The sequence below is a fragment of the Helianthus annuus genome, chromosome 3 (genome assembly GCF_002127325.2).
Source record: "Helianthus annuus cultivar XRQ/B chromosome 3, HanXRQr2.0-SUNRISE, whole genome shotgun sequence".
Taxonomy (NCBI): domain Eukaryota; kingdom Viridiplantae; phylum Streptophyta; class Magnoliopsida; order Asterales; family Asteraceae; genus Helianthus; species Helianthus annuus.
The window spans coordinates 87,460,795-87,474,813 of NC_035435.2; the positions used below are offsets into that span (position 1 = coordinate 87,460,795).

At 43.6% G+C, this 14,019-nt stretch overlaps 1 protein-coding gene across 1 annotated transcript; it reads left to right on the forward strand.

The window, feature by feature from the left end:
- The first annotated feature begins 4,672 nt into the window (after positions 1 to 4,672).
- Positions 4,673 to 5,197, forward strand: LOC110931519. Its single transcript, XM_022174910.1, has one exon. The coding sequence runs from the start codon at positions 4,673 to 4,675 to the stop codon at positions 5,195 to 5,197; it is 525 nt and encodes a 174-aa protein (XP_022030602.1).
- Positions 5,198 to 14,019: the final 8,822 nt, after the last annotated feature.

Here is a 14,019-nt window from a genome sequence, read left to right on the forward strand (position 1 = left end):
ATCATCAATTAATTCAAACAAATGCATAATCACCCGAAACTAATCATGCAAAAACAAAAACCTAGCATAACAAGTCAAGATCACAGCCATGTCTACACAAAAACACACCACAAACCACAATCTAATCAAGAACACTAACCTCGGAGCTAAGAGAAAGGCGAATCGAAGAATTCTACGCGAACAAGAAGCTGTTTTGCGCAGGGGGGGGGGTCTCCTGATCATTGCACACCAAGGGGGTGTTAGGATTTCTGTTGTTTTTTTTTCTCAAGTATTGTACGTATAATTAAAACATGGGGGGTTTGGGCTTAATGGGCTGAAAAGAACAAGAAGGTGCGGGTTGGGCTTATTATTTTGCATAGGGGACATGGGGTGGGGTTGGGCCGATTGGTGGGGCAAGGGGAAGGGTTTGGGTTGGGTTTATAAAGTGGCAAAACTTATAAAGTGGCGGTTTCGTGAGTTTCGCCAAATAACTAAGTGAGATGTTTCGTGTCGCAATTTAACCTACTACAATATCTCGTTTCACAAAATAACGTATCACAATATTTCCATTTCGAGTTCCGGTTTCACGTAATTCCCTTTACACATTACCAAGCACACAGTCGTTCAATAAAATCAACCACCATATTCAATTCACTTAACGTACATGTAATTACACAGTAAAACGAAACATTCAGGGATTTATACGAGTTGTCACATCATCCCCAAGTTGAAAGAAATTTCGTCCCAAAATTTAGCACATAGTCACTGAAGAAGCTAGTTGTGTTGTGCGTTTTCCTGGGGTATCACATCATCCCCCCGTTGGTTTGGAATTTCGTCCCGAAATTCCGAAGTAGCTTCAATACTGGACTCACCTTTCTTAAACAATTGGGGGTACTTGCGTTTCATCTGGTCCTCTCGTTCCCAAGTGAACTCTGGGACACAACGGGAGTTCCAACGAACCCGAACAATAGGTATCTTGGTTCATTTGAGAGTCTTGATTTCCCGATCCATAATTTCCACTGGTTCCTCGAGGAAGCGCAACTGGTCGTCGATAGTGAGTTCCTTTAAAGGAACAATGAGGGTCTCACCTGGTAAACATTTCTTCAGATTCGACACATAGAAGACGTTGTGAACACCACTGAGTTCATCGGGCAAGTTTAGTCTGTAAGCCACCTTGCCGATTTTCTCAGTGATTTCAAAAGGTCTGACATATCGCGGATTAAGTTTACCCCGTTTGCCAAAACGGACCACACATTTCCATGGTGAGACTTTAAGCAGCACACGATCCCCAACCTGGAACTCGATAGGTTTCCTACGCTTATCAGCGTAGCTTTTCTGACGGTCACGAGCTGCCGCCATTCTTTGTCTGAGTGGGAAAATCTTTTCCGTTGTGTCGATAACGAGTTCTGGGCCAGTGATTTGGCTATCGCCAACTTCTGCCCAACATAGAGGTGATTGGCATTTCCGCCCGTACAAAGCCTCGAACGGAGTAGCGTTGATGCTGGTAACTATTGTTTTATGAGAACTCCAGTAAGGGTAGATGTCTCTCACAGCCGTTACCAAAGTCGATAACACATGCTCGAAGCATGTCTTCTAGAGTCTGGATGGTGCGTTCAGTCTGCCCAACCATTGAGGGTGATAGGCTGTGCTCATGTCTAGACGTTAGCCAAAGGATTTATGCATCGCCTTCCACAAATCAGATGCAAAGCGCGGTCACGATCGGAAATGATAGAGGTTAGCACTCCGTGACTAGTAACCACTTCTTTCAAGTAGATGTCTGTGAGTGTAGAAAACTTATCGGTTTCCTTGATTGCCAGAAAGTGTGCAGACTTGGTCAGTCGATCCACGATAACCCAGATGGTATCGTTTCCTCGCTGAGATCTAGGTAAGCCAATGACAAAATCCATGGAAATCTGCTCCCATTTCCATGTGGGGATCTCAGGTTGTTGTAGCAGTCCTGATGGCTTATGGTATTCAACCTTAACCCTAGCACATGTCAAGCATTTACTAACATAAGTCGCTATGTTAGCTTTCATGTGAGGCCACCTGTACCAAGTTTTAAGATCTTGGTACATCTTGTCAGAACCAGGATGCACCGAGTAACGAGACTTGTGCGCTTCGTTCATCACAAGCTCTCGTAAGTTTCCATCGAATGGGACCCATACACGATCTACAAGATAGAATGTACCGTCTTCGTTGAGTTCAAGCCGCCTTTCCATGCCCCGCAGGGACTCAGCTTTAAGGTTCTCTTCCTTCAATGCTTCAACCTGAGCATTACAGATTTGGGTAGGAAGACTAGAGTGGATAGTAAGCCGTAACGCACGTACACGCTTAGGTTTGGTTTTCTTTCGACTGAGGGCATCAACCACTACGTTGGCCTTGCCTGGATGATACTTGAGTGCACACTCGTAGTCGTTGAGGAGTTCGACCCATCGACGCTGTCGCATGATCATCTCCTTCTAACCCAAGATACGCTGGAGACTCTTGTGATCGGTGTAGATGGTGCACTTGGTACCGTACAAGTAATGTCTCCACATCTTGAGTGCAAACATTACTGCTCCCAACTCCAAATCGTGGGTAGTGTAGTTCTTTTCGTGAGCCTTGAGTTGGCGTGATGCGTAAGCAATGACTTTCTCACGTTGCATCAACACACAACTAAGTCCTTGGATAGACGCGTCACAGTAAACAACGAAATCGTCTGTGCCTTCTGGTAATGAAAGAATGGGGGTACTACAGAGTTTCACCTTCAACTGTTGAAACGCGGATTCCTGAGCAATCTTTCGAGTTAGAGTTGCGAGGGTTTGTGCATACGATCAAGAAAAGGGGGCTTCACAACGTCAAAAGTCGTTCGTTGGAAACTAAACATAAGGTTGTTTGTGTTGTAGGGGCTCCATGGTAAGGTGTAGGTATCCTTCGGATTCCTACTAGTTCTTGGAGTAGTTTCAGATGTCATCAAAGAAAACAAGTGGCATATCCGCCAAGGTAGGCTAAATTCTAATGTCGTGACTGGGAACCTATATCGGTCATATCGAGTTCTAAGGATAGTTCTTGTGATACCTCCATATCTGTGATATTCTTGGCCTATTGCTCCTCGAGTAACGTTCGTAGAGAGTAACTCCTCCAAGTGAGGGTTCGCGAAGAATGTTGTTAGGATAAGGATCATAGGATTCGAGAAGTATATCGCGAATAGATGTGGAAACCTGCAAAAAGGGTAGTCGCAATCGATGCGTAGGCGTTAAGAATCCGTAGTAGGGGTTTACCTATTGTCGACGGTATAGCCGGTCGTACACAAGTTGCATAAGGTTAAAATGAAGAATGCCGTTTGCCGAATAGAGGTGCCACATTGATATATTAATCATAACAAGAATTAACCCGAGAAGAACGGTTATCGCATGAGTTTGTAGTGTTAAGATTCACTGAAACTTCCGTCTAAGTTGTCGGGCTCACCCACACGTGGAGGAGGAATAATTCACCTTGATCCATGAACTTAGATGAGTTTGCGATTTATCGAGTCGGTAAGTAACCAAATTCGGAGGAGTTTTCCTTAGGTCGTGTGAATGAATCTGAAATATGCCTGTGTAATCAAGAGGTTTCAAAGAAAGGATGCGAAAACATGTTCAAGAGGGTATGATCGTATCAACAACACATCACCATCCTTAGGGTTTCAAGAAGTGATCACCAATGATCGAAAGTCGAGCCTTCCAAATTCTCTAAACTAGAGTGAGTTCGTATTAGTGTCTCTGCATGGAGAAGCGAGGACGTAGAGTCACTATGGTAAAGGAATGATGGTTTTGTCTAAGTCAATAATAGAAATTAGACATTGCATTAATCAACAAGTATAGGTCGGTACAAAGGCTAGTGAAAAGATTTCACATAATTAAGATAAACTATCGTAGGATCAAAATGTGACTCTTGTAGTGTAAGGGGAAAATGGGTGAGGTAAATGTGTAGTTCACCGTGTCCGTCTGTAGGTTGAGTAATTCGTATCTCTGTTCTCGAATGTCCCGAAGACTATCCCATCATTAGGAGGCATCCACTTGCTATGTTCGGTATACGAAGGTGTAAATCAAAGTAGAATAAGAGTTAACCACTCAACATGGTAATGGAGGGTAACCTTGTGATCGGTGGAAATTACGGTATGGTTGTTAGCGTTTCGTTATATCGGTTGCGGATTGAAGAAACAGGAGGTTGGTGATGTTCATACGAAGAATTGAGCGAAAACAAAAATCCAATAACTAACTGAGGAATTTCGCCGACTATTCCGTTCTCTAGAGGCAGTTCCAGTAATGGTAGATGGCGACAATGACACGAAAGGAAAGTTCGTTGCATCATGGTCACGTGAGTACATCATTTGTCCAAAACAGAGTTCAGATGACAGGGTTTCGAGTTGTATATCTTAGCCAGCGATTATTTACCATATTTTAGGAATAGATTTTATCATTTATTTAGAGATAATATTATCAGTTGGTTAGAGATAATCCTATTGTAATTTATGTATATCCTTTCCTTCTTTATGTTGTATTCTTCCCTATATATAAGGTGTTCATAATTATTAATAATCATCGATTTCATTGAACCATAACAAGCTTTTATGGTATCAGAGCCACAGTTCTGATATCCTTCTCTTTTTTTTTTCACCTCTCCTAAACCCTAACCGGTTTCGATCAGCAGTGGCATCATGACCAAAGAAAACATGGCTGAATCATCCGACAAACCTACACCCCTTCATCCTGCATACTCGGTTACGAATATTCAGACCAAGATCCGGACATTGGACGGATCGAAAGTCACATATTCTTCCTGGGTTAAACTTTTTCGCCTTCACATTGTTGCATATAAAGTTTCTGACCACATAGACGGTGCAGACCCACCAGCCGATACTTCTCCAGATTATGCACAATGGAAAGAACTCGATGCGTTGGTCCTTCAATGGATTTACAGCACAGTTTCAGATGATCTCCTGAATCGTATATTGGATACGAATGCTACAAACAAAACGGTTTGGAAGAAGCTTGAAAAGATTTTTTTGAGCAATAAAAAGGTTCGCGCTGCGGCACTAGAGACAAAGTTTTGCAACCTCACCCTCACAGCCTGTACATCGGTTGAAGATTATTGTCAGCGGTTGTCCAATTTAGCTAATCAGTTGTCTGATGTTGATCAGCCCGTTTCAGATTCCCGACTCGTTCTACAGCTTGTTCGTGGACTTCCGGCTGAATAGAACACCACAGCCTCCCTGATCAATCAGCAAGGTGTTGATTGGGACAAGGCAATCTCAATGCTAAATGATGAAGTTATCAGGATCGAAGCCCAGAAAAGTTCTCAGACTACGGTCTTGGCTGCACCTGCAGCACCGCCTTCTATCAGCACTCCCTCGAACCCGAACAGCAGCAAGACGGTCCCAACTACTCCTCTAATCGTCGTGGTAACAGGGGCCGAGGAGGCTCTTTCAACCGTAGGGGCAGGGGCAGGGGCCGACAACAGCAGTAGTACTCCCCTTGGCAGGGACAACAGCCTTCTTTTCCTAACTGGGCTTGTGGACACCTCCACCTTGCCCATACCCGACCCAGCAGCAGTGGAAAAACAACCCTCAGCCCGGTCCACAGCCTGCTCCTCAGGCCCAATATGCAGGCTTCCCTCCAACCCAATTCTCCCCTTACCAGTCACCGGGTCTTGCACAGCCGACTTATAATCCATTATGTCCAACCGATTTGAGCGCAGCTATGGCGAATTTGCAGGTTAACTCACCAAACACTGCCTGGACCTCGGATATTATGGATACGGGTGCCGAGGCTCACGTAACAAACGAACAAGGTAAAATTCTAATCCCTGATTCTAATCCTGTTTGCCGTAATATTCTGGTAGGTAATGGCATGTTTTTACCAATTAACGGATCAGGTACGGGCTTTCACCCTTTACCCAACCAAACCTACATTCTCCCAAATATTCTTTATAGCCCCCAAATCATTAAAAATCTTATTTCCGTTAGACGTTTTACTCGTGATAATCAAGTGTCTGTCGAATTTGACCCGTTTGGTTTTTCTTTGAAGGACCTCAAAACTAAGAAGACACTTTCTCGCCACAATAGCATCGGGAATCTCTATACGTTCACGCTTCCTCAACTGCCACCTCAAGCCACCTTTATCGCTTCCCACCACTTTCCATGGCATGATCGTTTAGGCCATCCAGGGGCACAAGTTCTAGATATTTTAAATCGCACTTTTAATTTTCAATGTAATAAGGACAAAAGTCAACATCTTTGCAATTCGTGTCAACTTTCCAATAGTAAAAGATTGCCGTTTTATTCTTCTAATACATTTACTTTTGCTCCTTTTGATATTATTCATTGCGATCTATGGACTTCACCAATCACGAGTAAAACAGGATATAAGTATTACATGGTTTTAGTTGACAACTTCTCACACTTTGTGTGGGTTTACCCCCTGAAATACAAATCCGAAACGTTTCCAACCTTTGCAAAATTCCATCAACTAATCCTCACACAATTTCACCGCAAAATAAAAACTTTCCAATGTGACCTAGGGGGTGAATTTGACAATTTAGCTTTTAAAACTTTTGCCCAACAACACGGTTTGCTGTTTCGTTTTTCTTGCCCTCAAACCTCCTCTCAAAATGGTAGGGCCGAACGAATGATCCGTCGCCTAAATGACATTATTCGGGCCCTCTTAATTCATGCGAACCTACCCCCTTCATTTTGGGTAGAGGCTTTACACACCGCCACTTACCTACACAATATCTTACCAACCAAACGGCTTAATTTTTATACCCCTACTTTTGCTCTTTACCTGCGTCACCCAGAATACGAACACTTACGAGTGTTCGGTTGTGCATGTTATCCAAACACCTCAGCTACCCAGCCTCATAAACTCCACCATCGGTCAGTGCGTTGTATTTTCCTCGGGTATCCACCCGATTTTCGGGGCTATCGTTGCTTTGACCCTACTACGGGAAAGATCCATGTCTCACGCCACGTGACCTTTGATGAGCATGTGTTTCCATATACAATTCCTCATCAACCGACCTCGTACAATTTTTTGGACGACTCCTCCCCACCCGGTTTCACATTCCAAAGGCCCTTAAACCAGCCAACAACCAACCCTGTTACTGCCCCTTACCAATTCACATACTCTCGCCGACCTCGTACTCAAACCACCACATCCACCGGCCCATCTATCCCTCCTGCTCCTCATGCCCAGCCCGTTAGCCAGCCTGTACCTCCGGCCCAGCCCGCAACCCAACCTGCCCAGCCCGTAACCAATCAACACCCAATGACAACTCGGTCCAAATCTCGTTCCAATAACTCTGCCATTCACAATACCATATCCCTTTCACCTGTTCCCACTTCATATACGAAGGCCCTCAATGATCCGAATTGGTTGCATGCCATGCAAACTGAGTATACGACTTTACAGGTTAATGAAACATGGGAACTAGTTCCCCGCCCAAATGACCATCCTATTATTCGATGCATGTGGTTGTTCAGACACAAATTTAAATCTGATGGGTCTTTAGAACGCTATAAGGCAAGGTTGGTGGTAAATGGTAGTTCTCAAATGGTTGGTGTGGATTGTGATGAAACCTTTAGTCCAGTAGTCAAACCGGCTACTATTCGGACAGTGTTGTCACTTGCAGTATCGCGGTCCTGGCCTATTCATCAATTAGATGTTAAGAATGCGTTTTTACACGGGGAACTTCATGAAACGGTATTTATGCACCAGCCACCGGGATTCTATGATAAACGGTTTCCCAACCATGTGTGTCGGCTGAAGAAATCTCTGTATGGCCTTAAACAGGCTCCAAGGGCATGGTACACAAGATTTGCTACTTTTATTACATCTAAGGGCTTTCGTAGTAGCACGAGTGATCAGTCGTTATTTGTGTACCATCGGGATGCGTCTAACATTGCTTATTTATTGCTATATGTTGATGATATAGTTCTTACAGCATCTAATGATCGTCTTTTGAATGACATTCTTGGCACCCTCTCACGAGAGTTTGCCATGACGGATTTGGGTCGTTTACATCACTTCTTGGGGATCAAGGTTACTCAGCATCCACAGGGTCTTTTTCTGTCTCAGTCTTAGTATGCTAGAGATATCATTGCTCGTGCATCTATGTCAACTTGTAAACCGTGCACCACAGCAGTTGATCTATCTTCTAAACTCAGTGCGACCGATGGGCAGTTATTTTTAGATCCTACCTTGTATCGTAGCCTTGCGGGTGCTCTTCAATATCTCACTTTCACACGACCGGATTTGTCATATGCAGTTCAACAGGTCTGTCTTTTCATGCATGAGCCTCGTGATCCTCATTTTGCTTTCATGAAGCGAATACTTCGATATTTACAAGGCACTGTTGACTACGGGATTCGTATAGTTCGGTCGACTTCTCATGATCTGGTTGCCTATTCTGATGCAGATTGGGGTGGCTGCCCTGATTCCAGGTGCTCCACATCGGGTTATTGTGTTTTCCTCGGTGACAACCTACTTTCTTGGTCTGCTAAACGACAGCCTACCGTCTCCAGGTCAAGTGCAGAGGCTGAGTACAAGGGGGTTGCTAACGCAGTGGCTGAACTCACATGGATACGAAATTTGCTTCTTGAACTTCACACTCCTTTAAGACAGGCCTCGGTTGTTTTTTGTGACAATGTTTCAGCAGTCTATTTGTCTAATAACCCGGTTCAACATCAAAGAACAAAACACATCGAGATTGATATACATTTCGTGCGAGAGAAGGTTCGCCTTGGTCATATCAAAGTTCTTCATGTCCCATCGTCCTTACAGTATGCAGACATTTTCACGAAGGGGTTATCTCGTGAGCTATTCCAGTCGTTTCGGTCCAGCTTGAGCGTTTGTCCTCCGCCCGCTCAAACTGAGGGGGTGTCTTAGCCAGCGATTATTTAACATATTTTAGGAATAGATTTTATCATTTATTTTGAGATAATATTATCAGTTGGTTAGAGATAATCCTCTTGTAATTTATGTATATCCTTTCCTTCTTTATGTTGTATTCTTCCCTATATATAGGGTGTTCATAAACAATAATAATCATCGATTTCATTGAACCATAACAAGCTTTTAGTATAAAGACAAACGCGTGTAACTGTGCCTGCTTCGTTTCTGGTGAAGACGACTAGTGGAGATGATAGGGTTTGTTGACATGGACGCGTGGGTATATTGTTCTCCTAAATCCGAGTTCGTTTGCGCCGACTCTGGTCTGCATGAATGTTGTCGTGCAAACCGAATGTACGGAGGGTCAGATCTGAATTCTAGTTGTAACGGTAACGTCATGTCGAGACAATCGTATGAATTGATAGAACGCATAAAACAATTGTCATAGTGGGGTGAGGAGAAAACAGGAAAAGAATTTGATCACCACATGTCAAATTTCAAGTAAATAGTTGGGTGTCATAAAGAGCACATTCGGGCTAAAAGATAACATGCTACTACTCTAACTAAGCATACCATAAAGAACACATCATGCAGAAATAAACTAGCAAGTAGGCAATATAACATAAATCATACCACCTAAAGTGTTGAGCCTTGAATATGGAGCGAAGTGTTGTTGTGGATCGTTGAGCACTGAGCAGGTTATAGTCTGGTTTTTGTCAAAAAAAATTTCCCTTTTGAAAACCAAGTTCACTATAACCAATGGCTCTAATACCAATCTGTCACACCCTCAAAAATCCACAAGCGGAGTAACACCGTGAGACGTGTGACTGACCAGGATCATACCACCAATCATACGGAACACTAAGTAATGTAATGTAAAACCGTCACAAACAAAACGTTTAGTGTTCACAAAACCGAAGTCCAAAACCAAATTTAACTGTTAGCGGAAGCATAGAGTCTAAAACCTACTAATACTTTAAGACATGAAGTTTAATGTTAGAACCCAACAATTGATTCCTTGCCACAACGTCCACTCCTCGTGCAAGCTCCAGCCATATACCTAACGACCTACAAAGCATGCAGTAGTGTGTCAACAAAAAGTTGGCGAGTTCACAGTTGGTTGTTCATTTTAATGTTGTTCCAGAAACCCAAAAGTTGTTACGTTTCTTGTTCTTTATAAAAACATGCCATGGGGAGCTACCCTACTATTTTAAACCACTAGACCCGTTACCGTACCGACTACTGACTGTAGTTATGTTTAGTGCCCCGTGTCAAAGTCTATCGTCGTTGACTAAGTGCCCAAGTACATTAGTCCACGTCCGTCCTCTACGGCACGGTGTGAGGCTTGTCAAACCTAATACCGCTATCTAACTAATGACCCGTTCGCCATTGGCCCTATCACACCCCCAAAATCCACATGCGGAACAACACCGCTTGGAGGCGTGACCGACCAGGATCCAGCCACCATTTATATTGAGCAATTTAATTAATAACATAAGTAATACTCACCAACCACAAGGTTGGCAAATATCATAATCAAAGTTCAAAAGTATTTAAGTTTAAGTAACAGTTCAGATAAGTAGCGGAAGCATAGACAAAATAGTTTAGAACAAGATTCTTAGTTCAAGGTTGTTTAGAACCCAACACACGGGTTAGACGACCACTACACATCCGCAAGTTGTTTAGATAAAGCATTTATAATCACGTTCTGGGGAGCTACCCCATCTGTAAGCTCACTAAACTGTAGATACCGAAACTGTTGACGTAAAGTTGTTGTGCCCCGAGTCAATGTCTATCGTCATTGATCAAGATGCAAGGTCTACTAGTTCACGCCCGATCTCCCCCGGTCACGGTGTGAGGTTGTCAAACCTAATAGCGCTATCAACTAATAACCCGTTCGCCCCCGGCGATTAATCGGTACTGTAAGCGGGGACTTAAGGTGATAGAGTTTCGTTTAGCTTGGCTAGTTGTGATTTATAAATAATATCCAAACGTATCTCCCCCGGAGATAGTAAATACCCATTCGGATTTCCCCCGGAAATAATAGTTCAAAAGTATTTTTCCCAAAGTTGGCAGTTGTCCGTGTCCCTCCTTGGGACGCATGCTTTTAGTGTGTGAACTCACCTTGGGTTGCTCGGCAGGTTAGGTTACTTGTCAAACACGATGGTCACCACGTCCTAACATGGTTACCAGTATAGGTCAGGTTTGGGGTACAGAGAATGTCACGTATATTTAACACATAATCTAACACATAGCATGCATACAGTTACATGTTGAGCTATTGGGCCTGCTCTACTATTGGATCAGTCAACAGTAACAACTAACACATAGTTCAGTTAAACAGGCAGCCCAAACAATCACGTTACGGTTTAATAACTAAAGTGAGCAGCCCAATCGAGACAAGGTGGTCTCGACTTGTAATGGTTGGTCTCGAGTGCTGCAGGCATGACTCGCAACTTCGGAGGTCTCGAGTCCCGTCTTGAGTTGTCACGATGTGGTCTCGAGTCCCTGAAGTCCATTTTGAAGTTGCTTGGCCCAGGTCTCGAGTCGCAACCGTTGCGGTCTCGAGTTGTAGCTCCATGGTCTCGAGTCGCAACCGTTGGTCTCGAGTCGTTTACCTGCTGATTCTGATGCATCTGCCCGAATTGTACTATGCAACAGAATTCTGATTTCATGCCATTAAGTACTATCCAATAAGGTTTCACAAACATGTTCCCTTGTCTAACACTTAACCAAAATGGACCAAACAACAAGTTTTTCAAATATTTGTAACAACATTCAAACACATTCAACACATATTCATCACATGTTCATCTAGTTCATCTTTAGGGTTTCTCTAATAACAAACATGTTCCTCCTACATAACCATGCATTCTATGAACAAAATCACTTAGATATCAAGATCATCTTGCAAGAAACAAAAGAAACATTTGTTTTATAACATTGAACATAATCCGGATGGTCATAAAAACTCTTTAAACTATCATTCTTTTGTCATTTTGAACATCTTAGCAAACATCATCATAGAATAGTTCACACACAATATCAAACTCACCAATCAAACAAACATCATACAAAAGACCTCTAGACTAGACATGTTTCTTATTCATTAACACACCAAAACTCTTAACACACATTAACACTAACCGGTTGATGAAAAGGCACCGAGTCAAGGAAGATGGTGAGAAAATGAATTATCCGGGTGATGGTGATGAGCTTGACCGACTTGTAATGGTTGTTGCAGATTGAATCCGAGAGAGGGAAAGGGAGGTGAGCTTGATTGCTAGGGTTTAAGGTTTTCTAGAGAGAGAGGGAGTGAGGATGAAGTGAGAGAGAGTGTAGAGGAGAGTGTGAGGGTTTTCGGGTTTATGTATGTAAGGTGGTGTACCCTAAGTGGGTTTCCGAGTGGGCTAAGGGAGGTTGCGGCCCAACCGGCCCAACCGTTTACTGTTTACTCGAGACTGAGAGTGGTCTCGAGTCGGGTTCGTGGTCTCGGTTCACTATTATACACACACACACACACACACACACACACATATATATATATATATATATATATATATATATATATATATATATATATATATATATAATTCACATACTTAATACGACGATCACATAAGTCGTCAAGGTAATTCACGAACTTTCATATAATAATATAAGTACACCAAAGGCTAATACAAGAAGGTTGCTCGGGAAAACCTAGAGTGTCACATTATCCCCAAGTTTTAAGAACTTTCGTCCCGAAAGTTAAGGCAGCCGCTGACAAGCTAGTACGTGTGAGAGTGTTTCAACGGGCTGTCACATCATCCCCCCGTTAGTTTGGAATTTCGTCCTGAAATTCGGTTGTAGCTTCAGTGCTGGGGGTTTCGTTTGGGAACAACTGGGGATACTTGCACTTCATCTGGTCCTCCCGCTCCCAGGTAAACTCTGGGCCACGTCGCGAGTTCCAACGAACTCGCACGAGAGGTATCTGGCTACGTTTGAGGGTTTTGATCTCGCGATCCGTGATCTCAATCGGTTCCTCAGTAAAGTGTAGCTGTTCGTCAATAGTGAGTTCCTTGAAGGGGATTATGAGTGTTTCATCTGACAAACACTTCTTCAGATTAGACACGTGAAAAACATTATGCACCGCACTCAGCTCTTCAGGCAGATTCAATCTATAAGCGACCTTACCGATCCTCTAGGTAATTTTGAATGGTCCAACATATCGCGGATTAAGCTTGCCCCGTTTACCGAAACGAACCACACCCTTCCAGGGTGAGACTTTAAGTAGAACCCGGTCCCCGACCTGGAATTCTAGCGGTTTCCTACGCTTATCAGCGTAGCTTTTCTGACGGTCACGAGCTTCCGCCATGCGTTGTCTGATCTGGGCAATCTTCTCCGTCGTGTCTACCACCAGTTCTGGGCTGGTGACCTGGCTGTCACCAACTTCCGCCCAGCAAAGAGGTGATCAGCATTTACGACCGTACAATGCCTCCAAGGGTGCTGCCTGAATGCTGGTGTGGTAGCTGTTATTATAGGAGAACTCCACTAGCGGTAGATGCTTCTCCCAATTCTTGCAAAAATCGATCACACATGCTCTAAGCATGTCTTCCAGGGTTTGGATGGTGCGTTCAGACTGCCCATCCGTTTGTGGGTGATAAGCGGTGCTCATGTCCAAACGTGAGCCAAAGGATTTGTGCATAGCTTGCCACAACTCCGAAGTAAAACGAGCGTCTCGGTTGGAAATAATGTAAGTTGGCACCCCGTGCCTCGAAACCACTTCCTTTAAGTAAACCTCCGCCAAGGTAGAAAACTTGTCTGTCTCCTTAATAGCCAAAAAGTGTGCGGACTTGGTCAATCGATCTACTATTACCCAAATAGTATCATTCCCGCGTTGGGATCTAGGTAGGCCAGTGACGAAATCCATGGAAATTTGTTCCCATTTCCATTTCGGGATTTCTGGTTGTTGGAGTAGGCCTGCTGGTTTCTGATACTCAGTCTTGACTCTCACGCAGGTCAAACATTTGCTGACATATGTTGCTATGTAGGCTTTCATGCCAGGCCACCAATAGGTGGTCCTTAAGTCGTGGTACATCTTATCCGAACCAGGATGTACTGAGTAATGGGACTTATGGGCTTCGTCCAT